Source organism: Ursus americanus, chromosome 1 (genome assembly GCF_024610735.1).
Source record: "Ursus americanus isolate L20-20 chromosome 1, mUrsAme1.1.p, whole genome shotgun sequence".
In the NCBI taxonomy this organism is placed as follows: Eukaryota; Metazoa; Chordata; class Mammalia; order Carnivora; family Ursidae; genus Ursus; species Ursus americanus.
Window position 1 is genome coordinate 44,403,193 of NC_142127.1, and position 18,207 is coordinate 44,421,399.

At 39.5% G+C, this 18,207-nt stretch overlaps 1 protein-coding gene across 1 annotated transcript in view; it reads left to right on the top strand.

The window, feature by feature from the left end:
• Positions 1-18,207, top strand: part of CSRNP3 (cysteine and serine rich nuclear protein 3) — a 78,594-nt gene that overhangs the window by 49,727 nt on the left and 10,660 nt on the right. Inside the window, exons 2-3 of the mRNA XM_045780589.2 lie at positions 1,460-1,719; positions 15,884-16,180. Of these exons, the coding sequence (XP_045636545.1) occupies positions 1,460-1,719; positions 15,884-16,180 (557 nt within the window). The remainder of the gene's footprint in view (positions 1-1,459; positions 1,720-15,883; positions 16,181-18,207) is intronic.

Below are 18,207 nucleotides of genomic sequence, written 5' to 3' on the forward strand. Positions count from 1 at the left end.
TAAATGTTAGCTTATATTACTTGTTGCTATCCAAGGATTTTTCCTCTATTTATTGTTTCTATTTTTCTACTTGAACATGCATGTTAGTTTAGAAACAAAGTACCACTAACTCAGTGGCTTAGCACCACAGAAATTTCTTATCCCACAGTTCTGGAGACTAGATTGTAATCAACACGTTAGCAGAACCGTGCTCTCTTGGAAAGCTGTAGCTTTCCTTGCATTTCCAGGTTCTGGTAGCCCTAGGCATTGCATAGCTTTCTGCAGCACACTCCCAATCTGTTTCTGTCTTCACATGGGCTTCTCCCTTTGTCTCTTTACATCATCCTTCTATGCATGTGTGTTTAAATTTTCCCTTTTTATATGGACACCAGTTGTACTGGATTAGGACCCACCCTAACAACCTCATCTCAACTAATCATTTGTATAAAGACTTTGTTCCCTAATAAGGTTACAGCCTGGGGTATTGAGGGCTAGAACTTCAACATACTGGTGGCAGTGGTGGGAAAAATGACCCATAAGAGCATTCTCCTCAATTCGGGGTACTTTACCTTCCCCAATGGAGAAGCGTCATATAATACGACATCAGATTGGGGGCTCTTAGGTTTAAGTTTAGCTTTGCCACTAACTACCTGCATTGAAAAAACCCACTCAAATCCTGCAAGTCTGGACTACTTTATAAAATAGAAGAACTGGGTTAGATGATGTCTAGCATGTCTTCCAACTCCAAAAATTTCATGTTTATAATGTGTGGCTCTCTTTTCCTCAACTACAGCGTGTATTTCAAACTTCCAGGATGTTCAATGCATCTTGGTGTCCCTGTAACTAATAATAAAGGTTCTGACGTATTTCATGACCATCTTCAATCGTCTCAGTGTATACTTGTATTAAAATCCCACTGTCTGTAATGCTATTTAAGTGTGGTTCTTATCAGATGAAAGCTTTGTTATATTTAGATTGTAAAAATATCTAAACAGTGCCACTGAGCCTTTTTTGTGAGTTTTTATTGCTTTTTGAAAATTTCTAAAATTTGTAAATAGACATTTTTCTATGCCAAGTGCCCTCGATACCAAAATAAGATCCAGAATATAAGAGTCTGTAGTGTGTCTTTTCTGATCAGAGTATGATGCCACTCATGTGAAAACCATAAAGCCAAAACTTAAGACGTTAGGGGAAATAAAATTAAACCCTGCCACTGACTCATAGACTATTGGCAACTTTCCTATATGTTTGCTTAGACTGCAATTATAGAGGACTTAAAAGTCTACTCCACTACAGCTAGAAGAAAATTTAAGAAAGGAAATAGAAATCTGCGCCAGCTCTCAGATATAACATTTTTTGTGTCTCCTAGTCAAAAAGGGTTGACCGTAGATTCAATATCATCAAATGGCACTTTCTAATTCTTCACCTCATCTGAAAACTGCTGCCCTGGGTGTTCACTGAATTGTTCCTTCTCTTTCAGCTTCCTCCATCCTCAAAAGAGAGAAGAGGCTAAGGACAAAGAATGTGCATTTCAGTTGTGTCACCGTGTACTACTTCACCAGGAGGCAAGGCTTCACGAGTGTGCCCAGTCAAGGGGGCAGCACCTTGGGCATGTCCAGCCGCCATAACAGCGTGCGCCAGTACACTCTTGGTGAATTTGCAAGAGAACAAGAGCGGCTCCACCGGGAGATGTTGAGAGAACACCTCAGGGAGGAAAAGCTGAACTCTTTAAAGCTAAAGGTAAAAAAAGCTTTAGGAACTTACTTTTTGCAAAACTTCATATCCTTACTTTGATTTGGTTGAATTAACCATTTTCACATTTGACCAAACTGGACATTTTACACAACAGACTGCCTGCTAAGGCTTTTTTTTTTTTTTTTTTCTTTTAAGCAAAAACAGTAAAGTGTCTTCACTGAAAGCAATGTGGAAAACTTACCTGACATCATTTATTTATTCATTCAGTAAATATTTGTTATTGAGTACTTCCAGGTCATAGACCCTATGCTTGGGTTGGGCCAACTGGTATCAAAATGTGGTCCCTGTCTCCTGGAACTTTCTTAGTAATAGGAAAGAAAAATATCAATCATGTAGACAAAATCAAATAATAGCTTCATTAGGTGCTATAAACGAGAGTTGCAAGGGGCTATGAAAGTATGAAACAGAACACTGGTATGGTCCAGAGGTCAAGGAAGGTTTCCTCAAGGAAATGACGACTGAACTGAAATTTGAACAGATAACTAAGCCAAAGGGTTGGCAGGAGTGGTTCAGGTAGTGGGAAGAGCCAGAACTGCCTTGTGCTAGGGGAAGCACAGTGAGCACACAAGGGCTAGGGTGGCTGGAGCAGAGACAAAAAGAATAGGTGATTCATGAAGTAGATTATATGTGAAGAAGGCAGGATGGGGTTTGTAGATCATGTTAAGGCATTTTTTTTTCTCTTCCTCCTAAGAACCTCAAAAGTCATCCAAGAGTTTGAGCATGGGGTGGAATAATATAATCGGGTTCATGCTATGATGTGAGAATAATTTTGGGGTAAGAGCCGCCATGCTGGTAGGGGAGCATACAGTGTTAGACCAGTTAAGAAGCTACCACAGTAAATCAGGAGAGAGATGATGGGAAGTTAGACAGACGATGGTAGGGGAGGGGGGATGAAGAGAAATGGACAGAGGGACAAGTTTAGGAAGTAAAATCAACAGTTCCTGATGACAGGCTGGATTTGAAAGGAAAGGAGAGGTATGGTCAACAATGACTCCTAAACTTCTGGCTTATAACACTGAACAGGTTGTGGGTAATGGTACCTTTATCTCTGAGGAGGCTATGGCAAGGAATTCAGGAAAAGGAGCACGTTAGGCCTGGGATTGGAAGGGAAGGGATAGATAATGAGATTATTTTTGAACATAACTGATTTTGGAGAGCCTTTTGAGTTACTAAGGAGATGTCAAGGAGGTGTCCAGGCCACATGAGAGATGAAGTGGAGAGAAACACAGCTCAGAAAATGTTTTTCATCATCCAAAGACAGTCTTTAAATCTGTACTGATCCATCAGCCTCTTAATATATAGGAAATGCTCTCCCATCATTATCTACTGAAAAAGGAAATGTTTTTTAGGTAATTCAGGATACTTAACATAAAGAGCCTCTTACTAAATAGCTAAAGCACCAATAAACACACCTGTGTTACCTCTAAATTTAGTTCCCAGTATAAAGTCAGGCAGCAGAGGTGTGCTGTGTGTTTTAAAATACCTTGTTTTTATGTATCTTGCAATTTATGTATCTGCCTTGTTCCCAACCATATAAGAAGGCAGTTGCTTAAATTAAGCTAGGCACAACCTAGCCTAGAGCATGTCTCATATTTCTTTTGGTGTATTTTTGACAAATGTCATTGGAAGTCTCTTAAAATTTTTTTGGTAGCAATCCACTCTTATTGTTGTTTTTCATGATTGCTTTGCATATAGCTTAACTTAATAATTATTCTTAGATTTGCTTCCGAAATCCACCCTCTGCCTTTCTAACCCACTCTAAACCAGCTCTACACCCTACTCAAAGAATAAAGTCATTCTCCAAACTCAAATATTGGCAGAACAATAGGAATGGCTGCCATTCATTAAGTGATTTTTTATTTGCCAGGCATTCTGTAAACTTTATTCAATTTAATCTTAACAAAGACCCAGTGGGATAGGTAAATTATGAGACCATGTGTGCTGAAGAAAAAGAAGCACAATGATGTTAAACACTGACTCACTCAATAGAAAACTGGTTATATTATCCTGTTACTTCCTATTCTAAAATTAATTGATTATCCCCCCTAAGGCATTGGGAAAGACAATCTCTGTACCTATAGGGAGTCGTACCTTTCTGGGGTTTGGTACTGTGTGCAGTGGTTTTTAACAGCTGGGAGACTATAATTCTATCTGAGAACCAAAAGATTTATTGTGGTGAACTTTGAGGCACATTATACATGTGATGAATGTTAGGAAGAACCACACACCTATAGGAACCTTCCATATCAGGCAGTAATATATTACGATACTATAATTTGTATTCAGCTACTTTTATGCTTTTTCTTTAATAAGCTGAAGAAGAGAAGAAGAGCCCAAAAAAGCATTCTCCTATTGATTCATCTTTTTTTTTTTTTTATTGTGCTTAGTGTTGGAAGTTGGAGAGGCAGTCATTCGAGTGGGTGTCATGGCTTAGTTTGTCACTGATAAGTGAAAACATGCAACTTTCCCTGTTGGTGAAGATATAAACAGAAGACATTTGGATATCATTGCTCCTTTCAAATGAATACCAAGCAAAAAGATAATGGGATTCTAAGGCTATCTGATCTTAGCCTCGCTGTACTGAAAATATTTAAAAACTTAGAAAGATATCACACAAACTTAAAAGATCACAGCAATGTGGACCAGTTTGCTAAAAAAAAAAAAAAAAAATCCAAGAAGGCCAAATGAAAAAAGAGTTGTATATTTTAATTACAATTCCTCTAGTATATTAACTTTTATGATTTTTAAAATATCATTGACTATACTTGTCTAAGGTTTAGCTATCCAAAATCTAAACTTAGCTATCCAAAAACATTAGCTATCCAAAAATAATCACTTGGATAATTGAAATTTCACTTTTAATGTAACATTTGTCTTGAAATATTAATACCTCTAGAATAAGGAATAAAATAAACATAGCTAACTTGATTCCATTATTTTGACTGGGGCAGCAGGAGTGTCACTGGCAGAGAGAGGGGTCAAAAGAGGAAAGCAAGGAGTGTTACAAACTTCTCCACTTTGGCTTTGACTGGAGGTGGTCCTCTGTGAGTGGCAGTGAACTATCTATTGAGTAAGAAGAGAGAAGGCAGCATCTGACAAGACAAACACCTTCCAAAGCCCTCCCCACGGAGACCAGATACAACACTACAGAAAACTCACTGGACACGGAACCGAGTGGTTTCCTTTTACTTATTTGAGAACCAACAGCCTAGAACAGTAAGGAGAAGTTTCTCTTTCCACTGTGCTTCCAAGTCTTTGAAGGGTGTTTCTGTAGGTTCCAAATAGAAAACCCACTTATGCAATGGCATCCCTTCTGATGGGGCCTTCCTAGTGAAAGCTTATAAACAGAGACATACACTACCCACTTCTTGATGGTCCCTTATAATAAATATTTTGGAAACAAAATAGGATAGGAATTTAGTTTCTCATTGTAAAATGGCTTCTTATTGAGTAATCCATCTCTTAATCAAATTATGAGTTAGACACATTGGGAAATAATATATGCAATTAGATGTGTAGAACAAATCCAATTCCATTTGGGGATTCAAGTGTCTTTTTTGTTAGTAGTGCTGGTATTCCAAACGTTGTCAAAAAACAATCAGTAGAGAAAGCTGAATGAATAAATGCTTGTTCCTAGAAGAAATAACTAGCTTTAGATTTCTGAATTACAGAGAATAGTCCGTTTTCCCTGTCAAGCCCGTTCAAACATGTCATACTCTTCACAGTAATCAAGGCAGTCGTCTTAATACTATACTCTTTTCCAAATTAAGTGCTTAGATTTCATCATCTGCACCACATTGTTGAACAATTACATTAGCCTTTATTCCCATTTCGCATGTATCTGTAAAATGCATTAGGCAGCCATTTATGTTCCAAAGAGCCTTGGCATTCCAATTGCCTCTGGGTTATATCTTACTGGATTCTACTACCTTGTTCTAGGAAATTTAATTTAGCTTTCACAGCTTTGACTGGCTCTCTTTCTCAATGTTTTTTCAACCTTGATTGTTCTTTTTCTCCTTTCTGAAATCAAGAGTCTGTCTCCACTCTTGTACCATTTCAAATTACTTCCCAGAGTTATATAGTTTTCCCAATTTTTCCGTCATGTATGTATTCCTTGAGTGATAGTTGCTTGTTTGCTCTCTTTCTTCATAAAACAAGAGTTGTCAGGTGGTAACTCTTCCTTTAATGATCAACCTTTTAAAAATCTCTATTTAAATTTTCTTCACTTGAAATTTTATGTTTATGGTCGTGCTTTATTCACTTAATGACTCACTCATGCGACATAATTCTCCACCTTCCCCTCCAGCCCTGTTCCTTATATCCTTTCAACAGTCTTGTGATTTACTAACCTCTAGGTAAATATCCCAAATGCTCAAGAAGATATGAAGGATTGGGGGTTTGTGAGAGATGGGTGACATAGGTTATTATCTCAAATCTATAGTTGCCAAATTTTTGGATTTGTCTTTAACTATTTCATCATACTGTATAGTTCTTTATTAGATGGGTCAGAGACTGCTGGTCATGGCATTTTTTAACTCCATTTATCCCTGCAGAACTTCTCTGTTGGACTCTGGAGAGATTGCTCAAGGCATAGTTAATGCCAGAGCTTCCAGAATGTATCCCTAAATGGAGGTCTGCTCCAACACCAAATGAAAAACTTTGATATTTGCCAAATACCTGTCATGTCATCTGCACAACCTATTTTGACAAGTACAGAAAAAATACACCTAACCATAGTGATGGAGGCTGAGAGACCGGGCTTTAGCCCTGCGCAAACGCAAAGCATTGAAGAATATGTTCTTTCAAAATATTGCTGGTATTTTAATTTTAATGGAACAACTAAACATATGTAATCAAATATTTACATTCCTCCTGTGCAATATACATTGATCCTCTGGTTCAAGAGAAGTCGATTGAACTGATTTTCCTGATTAAACTATGGAGTGCAACCAGTGCTATGCTAGAGCCAGCTCACAAAGGTTGCTCATTAAAATGTATTGGGCATATATCTTCCCAATGGTAGCTTGAAATCAGCCATGATGAGATTATTCACACCATGGAACTTGACAAACACAACATATTAGAACTTTTTTTTTTTTTTTCCAGAGACACCATTGTTAAGTATTTACCAGCACACTTGGATTCATTTGGCTTAATAGCCACCACTAAAAGAAGCAATGTTGGTCTAAATCAGAGGGAGGATAACAGAACATATGGAAGTTTATACTTCTTATATGTTGATATTATCATCCTTTCTGGTGACTTTGGTGGTGGTACAGAAGCAACAGATATATTATAAATTCAGGTTGTTGAAATTCTTAAAGGCTGACAAAACAAGCAAATCTTCCTGGTTCTTTGAGGGTATAATTAAATTGGTTCCAATTTGCCACCTGCAATTAACAACTAATGAACAGAAGAGTTAGACTATAAGATTTGACTGAATATCAAAAGGATATGAATATTTTTCTTTTGTTTGCGAGAGAATTTGTGACTGGATTGTCTACCCAACTCATAGCGCAAAACCATGTCCAGTACAAAACCTTGCTGCACATCTTTGATGACCCAGAGCACATTGCTTTTGGAGAGAGCCAATGCTATTTATCCAGCTGTAATTGTTAGAAAGTTCTTTACGTTGACCAGAATGCTGCCATCTAATTCTATCTTTTGACCCTAATTCTGCGCTCTAGGCACACAGAATAAATCCTGTCCGTTCTCCAAATTCCAGGTGTTTGAAAGCAATGGTGATGGATATGCCAATATTTGACAAGTGGGTTATACGGGCTCCATGTGTTTCTTTCTATAGGATTACACATCCTTAGTTCTTCCAATTAATCCTCCTAAGGCACTTTTCACCCTGGTTAGATTCCCCTGGATATAATGCTGTTTCTTAATGTCTACCTCAAAATATGATGTTTGGTCTGGACATTGTACTCCAGATGGGATCTTTCCAGTATATAGGAATGTGTTACATTTTCCCCTCCCAAGTGGTGGATGCTGTATCCCTGAATATACACTAAAGGTACAGTAGCTTTTTGGACCTTGATCGATTTGTTTGTTCATATTAAGTAAGTAAGTAAAAGAGCAACAACAAAAACAAACAAAACAAAGCCCGGGTCAATCAGATCAGCATCATCGTATAAATTAAAACTTTATCCATCTCCAGGCAAGAATCCTCCTTAGTGCCGGACATGACATACAGAAAGTGATCAATAAAGTTTGTTCTTTACTTTGAATAAACCTGATCTTGTCATCCTCAAATGTGATGAGCCCACCCCTTAGTCTTCATCCAAGATATGATTTAAAAATTATATTTAACAAGACAGGGTCAAGTTCAGGATATCCTCTCAGAGTAGTGATCCTCAAGGGGAAAGGAGGACTTTCCCTTTCACGGTGCCACCCTGACCTCCACTGAGACGTGTTGGTGTATGTGCCACACCCCCTTCCCAGCCTCACCGCTGATGCGAAAGAGCTGAGCGTCACTGTTGTTAGAGACATTCTCAACTGTTCAAATAACTAAAGATTCATGTATCCAACCATACTCTTATTAACGAGTTTGCATTTTGCCCTTCTATGTGAAGAATATAAAAAATTTTGTCTGGGAATCTCCTGACTAGATCAGTGGTTTTCTCGTTGTATTTCCTGTACCTTACTCCCGCTTTTATCTATTTTACAGCTTGACGTTCTACACAGAGTTTAATTTGACAAATGGACATTCTCTCTTTAGTGAACTCAGCGATAACTCCAGTAGTCACTGCTCTCTTTCTTCAAATGTACAGAGACCATCCGTTTAAATAATCCTTTCTAGAATATTACCTAGAATTAGGGGGTTTTTTTTGAACAATTCACTCCCATTTTGATCATCTTTTGATTCCTTTCTCCATAGACCTTCACACATATTAGACTGAGCAACCATAGCTTCAAGCTTTTTCATTGCTCAAGAGCGTGAATGGCCTGGACCTGGGGATTCTTACATAAAACAGCTGAGTACTATCTCACTGTCTCCCCACCTCTTTTTATATGTAAATCCTTACTAACATATCTGTTCTTCCCTTTCTGGTTTGAGGGTTTTTCTCCTTGATAGAGACCAAGGAATCAGAATAGAAGCTAAATAATTCTTCTTTGCATCCTTGTCTCTATGCTTTCACTTGTCTATCATTTCCTCCTCCCTGCTGCTTCTATAACTTGTACGTATAATTTGTTGCCCTTACTGCACTATATCATATTTATTGCATGGTCATCTCTCCACTGGGCCGGAAGTTCTTTAGATGGCAGAACTGTCATACATCTGTAAATCCTGACACCTAGTACAGTGACTGGTGGTAGAGCATAGGGATTAAGCATTCATTCATTCACTCATTCACTCACTCATTCATTTATTCAAAAATATTTATTAATCAATGACTATCAGACTGCAATTAACAAAGTGCTGGAGATACAGTGGTGAACAAGACAGACTTGGTCTCTGTTCTCAATGTGTGCACATTATGTTGGGGGAGATATATATAAAGCTAATCACCAAAAATAATATATTATTACAAAACTAAGCAGTGTACTGTACTAAATGCAGGCCAGGGTAAATGAGTTAGAAGTCGGCTGAGAAAGTTCAGCAGTGGTAGCCATCACTTGGACCAGTTTCTTCTGCTGCCATCTCCATTAGAAAGTCTTCCACCACATGCTCACAAAATAGGTGCCCAAAGAAATGTCATTTATCTTCAGCTTCCTTCCTGTTTTCTTCTGTTCTGAGCTCTACTTCTCTGTGTCGGAATCATATTTCTCATTTCTGAATAAGCTAAGTCTAAGGAAGCTTGTACTGCTCTTTTGTCTGCTACCCCATAGCACTGGGATCAGCTCTTGGATTGTAGCTGCAACTATGTCCTTTTTTCCCCTTCTGTATAGGGTCCTGTTATTCCCCTAAGAATTCTTACTCTCAACTGATCTCAAGAGCCTGGCTTTAGTTTTGAGGTCAAATAGAACTGAGTTTGATTCTCAGTACAGTCACTAGCTAGACTTTGGCAAATTATCTTCTCAAGGCTCAATTTTAATTTTCTCAACTATTAAAAAAATATTTCATAAGATTGTTGTACAAATTGGATGAGATAATTTATATAAAGTATGGAGCCCAGTGACTGGTTTTCAATATATGGCAGCTTGGGTCATTCTCAACATCATTATCATCACTATAATAGACAGTAACCAGTGTTTGTGGAATTGAATTATTTTCACATTCTCATTTCTTTCCACTATCATTTTTACATGTGTTAATAACTTTGTAATAACCAAGAGACTTTATTACTAAGAATACCTTTTAACTGCTGAAAGGGTGTGTTTTTATTTTTGTGGGTTTTGTTCTTGCTTTTAGCATTTTAGTCAATCCACATTTTTAGTAGTGTTTCCTTCACATTAATCACTTTGTATTGTAATAGTTCTTTCAAGTACTTAATTCATCCAAAATTTCATCTCATTGGAATTTATGGTGGAATTCATCCTCACATGACATGGTTTAAAAAAAAGAAAAGAAAAGGCAGGGGATTGAATGCTGACTTTTATTTGAGCCCCTCTTGCCCTGTACTTGACCTGAAGCAGTTTGAGAATCATTCCACTGATTCTGACAGTAATGTATCCCATCCTTCAAGTGTATTTTAAATGGGCAAGGGTTTTACTCTGTTGGGCTTGTGAACTATTTCTTCATACTTACCTGTACAAATCAGACAGATTTGCAAAATTAAGATGTTTGACTTCTATTTAAAGAAAAGTATAGTCCTTTCAATTGTAGAATGTGTCTGGACAAGTTTACACAGTGACTCAAGAACTAAGTCTCATCTTAATTATCATTCCTGGAACAAAGCAAGCAAACGTACACACACACACACACACACACACACACACACACACACTAGAGTTTTTGACCTTGATATCCTTCCAATATAATATAAATAAATACACACACACATAGGATAAATCTAAAGATAAAGATCATTTAATCAAATCATGAGTTAGGTCATTACTTGTCACCTCTAAGGTGACTAAGGCAGAAGAACATTGGAGCTACTCTCTAGAGGCCTACAATTTATTTACTCTTTGTTCTTTGCCTATGGACCAAGACAGGAAGTGATCCTGTACAAGTCCAGTCATCTGAATAATTTGTAGGCCATTATCAAAGCACCACGCTCTGTTCCTTCACAGACCTTTGAAACTATATTGTTGCTGAGTGCAGAACACCTTCTGCCTCCACTGGTTCATCTCACTGCTACTCCATCTTCAGAGTTAAGCTTAGATGTAGAAGTCTTCCCTCCTCACCCCACCACCAGCCCCCCTCTGGGTGGCCTGTGTTCACTCTCAGCTAGAAAATCCCTATGAGCTGGATTAAAATTACTAGATTCCTCATCTCTTTACTCCAATCCATTGAGATTAATACCTGTATCTTGTGCGCTGACATACCTAATGCTTAAATACAAAGTAAGCACAAAGACTATTCAATATACTTTAATACATAAAAATAGTGTATATATGTAATATCATGGCAATTAAGAGCACAGCTGTGGAGTCAGATATCTAAGATGGTGACTTGGTGCCCACCCTTACTGCTTGAGATCTTGGACAAGTTATTTAGCACCCCACCATGCCTCAGTTTCCTCATCAGTTAAATGGGTATAATGATATATCTACCTAATGAGATTTTTTTGGCGCTAAATGCAGGTAAAGTGCTTAGAGCAGCGCCAGGCATGCAGAGTCCATAACTGCTCTTATTAATATTGTTAATCTCATCTCATCTCTCTCCCACCTCCCTTTCATCTTCACCTTCCAGCTCTCTCTCTCTTTTTACACATGCTTTGCACAGAAACAAAGCAGGCTTGAGGGCCAGCATTATTTGGTAGTTAACCACAGTGTAATTAAACCACATGTTGGCAAGTTTTTTTTTCACTTCTTGGGAAGGCAGCGTTACTTTGGGGAAGGAGCACTGAACTAGATGGTCCACGTCCCAGACTGTTTTCTAAGGTATGTATCTCAAAAAGGAGCATTCCTTTGAATGTGCTCATTACTCTGTATACATTTTTTTAATAAACAGAATAGGTTTTTAGATGTATTGTGTTTAATTCCATGTAAGAATTCCAACACTGCACTGTCTACCATCAGAAACCTGGAACCTTGAGGTATAGGGGAAAGCTTACTAAATAGGGTCAGGGAATTAGGTACTATACGTGTGTTTTGGAGAGATCAAAATTAATCTGGGCCTCATTACTGCATAAAATAAGGAGGCTGTGTCTGATGAACTAAAGCCTGAAAATTCAATGAATCTATTTTGAGATAGAGTAAAGACATTTAAAGTTAGCACTCTTGTTGACAGAAAGAAATGTTATATATATGCAACGGAATCTTACCCAGCCATGAGAAATCCTGCCATTTGCGACAAATGGATGGACCTTGAGGGCATTGTGCGAAGTGGAGTAACTCAGACAGAGAAAGACAAATGCGGTATAATAGCACTTATATGTGGAACCTAAAAAAGCAGAACTCATAGAAATAGAGAGTAGAATAGTGGTTGCCAGGAGCTGGAAAGTAAGGGAAATAGGGAGATGTTGGTCAAAGGCTATAAACTTCCAGTTGTAAGACAAATATGTTCTGGAAATCTCAGGTACAGCATGGTGATTGTGGCTCACTGTGCTGTGGTACACAGTTGAAAGCTGCCCAGAGAGTACATCTGAAATGGTCCCATCACAAAAAAGCAGTGGTAATTATGCGATGTGATGGCAATATCAGCTAATGCTACGGTGGTAATCATTGTGCAATATATAAGTGCATTAAATCGGCACGTACACCTGAAGCTTACACAGTGTCATATGTCAATTGTGTTTCAGTAAAACTGGGGGGGTGGTAGAGAAAGAAATGTACAAAATGAATATTCTTGTGAAGATGGGTAGTAAAGAAGTCAGGGAAAGTAGGTGAGGCAATCTTGAAGACTGTCTGGTTTCCTTGCACCAGATCTTGAGAGCGTGATGGACATGAGTTATGCCCCAAAACAGGGAGCTCACCGACTTTTTCCCTATTGCTGTAATATGAGAAGATGCTCTTGAAAATAATTTATGGATAACACCAATTTTAAAGAGCATTTAAACGTAGTAGGTTTGGCCTGGGTTTTAAAGGAGCCAATGGGCACAGACCACAGGAGGGGCTGGGAAGGTAGAGAGTATCTCTCAATGGCTACCACACCAGAAACTGTGAGGAAGGGGAGAAAAGGCAACTGACTAGGATGAACTCAGATATTTCCAATCTTCATTAGAAATGGCACATATGAGGGGTGCCTAGGTAGCTTGGTTGGTTAAGCATCTCACTCTTGGTTTTAGCTCAAGCCATGATCTCAGCGTCCTGAGATCCAGCCCCACAAGGGGCACTGTGCTCAGCAGGGCATCTGTTTGGAATTCTCTCTCTCCCTCTGCTCCTCCCCTGCTTGTTCTCTCTCTCTCTCTCTCTGAAATAAAATAAATAAAACTTTAAAAAAAAAAGGAAATGGCAGAGATGATAGTGGGAAGGTGAGGAGAAAACCTTGACAGATCACCTCAATGTTAACGTGAGATTTTGAAATCTAGATTAAGCCCCCTGCGGGGTCCTAAACAAGAGTGAAAACAGTAGCTCTGTGTGAAGAGTTTTTAGATTCTTAATTGAACTTTTATCTTGAAATGAAATTGTTTATTGTAATTTAAATATATGGGAATAAGAGTCACAGAATGTATTTCTAAGAGCACTTATATTTGGAATAAGCACCATCTCTACTTTATTTGAGATAACTTTTTAAAAAATTTTTAGATGCCAACTGGTAATTCATATTCCCCTAACAATTCTTATTTTTTAAAAATCAGGCCCTGTTGATATAAAATGGAGGGTTTTTCATTGTTTTGTGATGTTACCAGTTGCACGAGGGATAAATATAGAACACAGAGATTCAGTAGGAAAGAAATAGTAAAATGAATCATGCTCACCAAGTCCTGGGTGTTCTGCGTGAGCTGTGGAGTCAGACCTTCACACAGCTCACAAACAGGCCAAGAATTAAGGACAACAAATCTAAATGCCACAAAGGTGACAAGATGGGAAGGGTAATGCTTCCTATTTGTTAATGCAGCTTTACCGGTCACAGAGGATTGAGTACGTGCAGACTATTACACACTTGAATTTCCTAGGAAATCAGATCTTCACAGATAGAAAGATGCTTATGCTTCTATTAGCAAATAAGAATTAACAAAAATGATAAAAACAATCAATCAAAGTACCATCCTAGTTGTGGACATCACAAAAATGTGGAAATTTTAGCCAATATGGCATAAAGAAATGCCAACAAAGGAAATGCAGTGCAGATCCCACTGAGAAGCAAAACCCCATCATGGGGGAGGCCCATTGTTGCAAGAACACAGATTTAAGCTCTGAAATATTCAAAAAATATAATTTAGTGGCTTTTGAAAATGCAGTTCAGAGGCTTTGTGTAATGTATTTTAATATACACTTGCTACTGTATTGTTTCCTCTTCTTGAGGGCAAAGACCAACCAGTCTTCCATTTGTTATCCGATGTATTCAGAGTTTTCCAGTTTGCAGTTTTTGGTCAATAATAAATATTTTTGTCTAAATGTTGGACTTTCTCCTACAAAGATAAAAAAATGAAGTCTGATGTCTGAGTATTTTAGCTGTGGAATAACTGAACTGTTGTTAAGAGAAAAAACAGCAGCGCCTCGGTGGCTCAGTCTTAAGTGTCTGCCCTCGGCTCAGGTCATGATCCCAGCGTTCTGGGATAGAGCCCCGCATCAGTCTCCCTGCTCAGCGGGAAGCCTGCTTCTCCCTCCCCCTGCTTGTGTTCCCTCTCTCGCTGCCTCTCTCCCTGTCAAATAAATAAAATCTTAAAAAAAATAAATAAATAAACAGATGAAAAATAGCATGGGGGCACCCGGGTGGCTCAGCCGGTTAAGCATCTGCCTTCATCTCAGGTCATAATCTCGTGGTCCTGGGATCGAGCCCCATGTGGGGCTCCCTGCTCAGTGGGGAGTCTGCTTCTCCCTCTGCCTCTGCCTCCTCCTGCCTCCACTCTCTCTCTCTTTCAAATAAATAAAATTTTAAAATAGCATGGTAATAATTACAATTAATGAAGTTTATGAAGTCACAAATTTAAAAATTAAAGAATCAAAATAGCTTCTATATTTAGAGTAAGCCCTTATGGAGTTTCTACATTTATTCCTGTGCTGCTTCTCAGGATACGTTTCTCACTCATAGTCAGAGAAAATGTCTCTTAAGTGCTTTTTTATGAAGGAAACATACTACGCACTGGTATAACGGTAAGAAGTGAAATACTGATTCAGGGTTTACTGATGGATGGAATTAATTTAGAACAGAAATAGAAATAGAAGCGGAATAGTTATGAGCGGATGAGACATCGCTGTCCACATGAGCTATGACACAGCGGCTATTGCTTTGGGCATGGGTTCACGTGAAGTCCTTCGAGGGCTGAGTTTATTGTTCCGGTTGTCTGTTGGCCAGAGCCTGCCGGCGCTGCCCTCTGCTCCTTGTCTTCCTGAGAGCACACTGACCTGACTGATTACTTCATATCCAGCCCTCATTCTTGGAATGTTCTGTAGGGTAACCATGTTTGTAATCCCAATAGCACAGTGCAGCACGATGTTATTTCCTAGTTCATGGTTTTGCTAGCGCCACAAAAGACAGAGTGGTGATTTCAAGGACATGTTTGCTGATTTAGGTGGCAGTGGTTTCCACTAAGATGCTATCACCTCTGAACAAGGACACATTTATTCCACCATCAGAGCTGCCCATCACGAACTGAGTCTAAAGATAGCTTTCACTGATGGGCATGTGTAACCTTTGGCCTTTTTCACATCGCACGAGCTAAAAACTCTAACTCCTTACATTAGGAGGTTAAGAGTTCCAATTAAGTCTCCTGTTACCAGTACATTTGAAAGCCTATCATTTGGGATGCCTTCCTTTACCTTTCCTGTGACTTCTCTAAAGAGAAAAATGAAAGGGAACAATATGACCCACAATCACTCTGGATTATGGGGACATGATGTTTTTATAATAGTTTTATTCTTCCAAGTGTAAAAGTAGGGATTGGAGACCCTGCCGATGCTAAGTCTGTTTGCTGCTTTGTGTTTCTAGATGACGAAGAATGGCACAGTAGAATCGGAAGAAGCTAGCACTCTTACCGTGGATGACATTTCCGATGATGATATTGATTTAGACAACACAGAGGTAGACGAGTACTTCTTTCTACAACCGCTGCCGACAAAAAAAAGAAGAGCACTGCTGCGGGCCTCTGGGGTGAAAAAGATTGATGTGGAAGAAAAGCACGAGCTCCGCGCCATCCGCCTGTCGAGAGAGGACTGTGGCTGCGACTGCCGAGTGTTCTGTGATCCAGAAACGTGTACCTGCAGCCTGGCAGGCATTAAGTGTCAGGTAAGGACCTGGATTTCAAGGACTCCAAAGAGGAGACCTCATATACCACCCCACATGTGACAGAGAAAGAAGTTTCTCCCACACAGGAAGAAACTTTGCAGTAAGGCAAGACCTATGGTTCAAGAAAAGAGAAATATGAAGTCCGGGACATGTCTGGGTATACATAATACGCTGTTACATATAAAATATTATGTGAGAGGCAACCCTAGCTGTAGCTTAGTCCATCAGAATTATTTCCTCTTGGATCCATTTGTTGTACCAGCTTATCGTGGGTTTTTACAAGCACTCAGAGAGATCGTGACATCTCTGACATAGGAGTTTGTGTTTTCTGATCCATCTACGGGTTACAAAATGATGATAGGTTAGAGGTGGCACGCACTGGTGGGAAAATGACAAGACTGGGACTTAAGAAAATAGAGTTCTACTCCTGGCTCTGCTTTCTGCCAGCTGTGTGAAATTGGCAAGTCAGGTAAGCTTTCTGGGCTCAGTTTCCTTATCTCAAAAATGAAAGGGCTGGACGGGATCAGCGGTTGGCAAACTGTGGTTCGAGGGACAAATCTGGCCTGCCACCTGTTTCTGTAAATAACATTTTAGCAAAGCCCAGACATTCTGCGTCTCTTTGTTTGTCTGTTTTCGTGTCGTCTATGACTGCTGTCATGCTTTCACAGCAGCAATGAGTATTTGCCAGAAACGCCGTAGGGCCCACAGAGCCTAAAATAGTTCTTCTTTGGCCCTTTACCAAAAAAAAAAAAAAAAAGGAAAAGGAAAGAAAGGAAGAGTTTACCAACCTCGGGGCTAGATGATGCTCAAGTCCCCATACATCTATATGATTTATGCTCCATGATTAGTAGGGTGTTATTATTTTATGAGGAAACTTGCCTTTTTTAATAAGGACGGCCACTCAGGCAGGCCCAAAGAGAAGATAGTTCTCATCTGCTGAACAGTTGCTTAAGTGGATTAATAGAGAAGGGATCCACGAGTAAGAAAACAGTGATAGATCTGGCTCTGCCCTCTGCCACTGCTTTTTACTGAAAGCAGGATGACTGCTGGAGTCTGCTTCTCCTCTGTGGCAGAGAAAATGCCCTGCGCCTGGATAAGGTGGCAAGCAGGGTAAGTTCTTTCCGGGTGCCCGCGCTCTGGTCTGCATACAGGTTAATTGGTAGCAATTAGCAAATGTCTTAGGAGTGCCCTTGGATTGCCGAGAATTCCTCCTATTATCACCCGAGTGACGAGGTCAGTCCCATGACACTTGATGAACCCAAACACCCTAGAGCCCAATCGCTCTAATTCTGGGGTATCGATGACATGAACATCCCTTTCCCTCAAGAAGCTTATAGTCTCCTGGAGTGGGGAGGGGCAGGGGAGAGCCAGAACCTAAATGCATGGGTCCCCCAGCCAGAGTCAAAAAATGGTCACAACTGTCCCAGCCCTGCAGGACACATACATGCACCATAGACCAGGGACCCAAACAAATGAGAAGAAAAACCAACAAGAACGAACTATCAGGCTGCATGAGACTAAATGCTGTCAATCTGGCCATGTCAGGCAGAAACGTTCATTTTATAATAAGCCAAGAAGAGGGGGACAGCTAGTATGGAAAATGTCATCTAATTCAGATTAAAAATAGCAGGTAAGGATAGCAGCAGTAAGTTTGTGTCATTTAAAATTGGGCATGTGAGCTTGCGTGCAGTGGAAGTGCAGGGAGTCTGGGGAAAGGAGCGACTTTGAAAAGATGGGTGCAAAGGTAATAGGCCAGAGAGAGAGGGGGGTGGGAAGAGGAGAATGGAGAAAGAAGAAAGCATGGGGAGGGGTCAATGAACTAAAATGCCACACTTACAGCTGTGACTCATTTTTATTTTGAATACAGGTTTTAAACCCAGGTTTGACTCCTAACGTTTGAAGTCTTCACTTCCCCTCTTCGTTTCTTTGCAGTGTGCTTGTCATTTGTTCTGGAGAAAGTGGGATGAAGCGATCCCAGATTCAAAGGGGTTGCGGAGAGGTGCTGGATTTTTCTTTGGTCTGTAAGA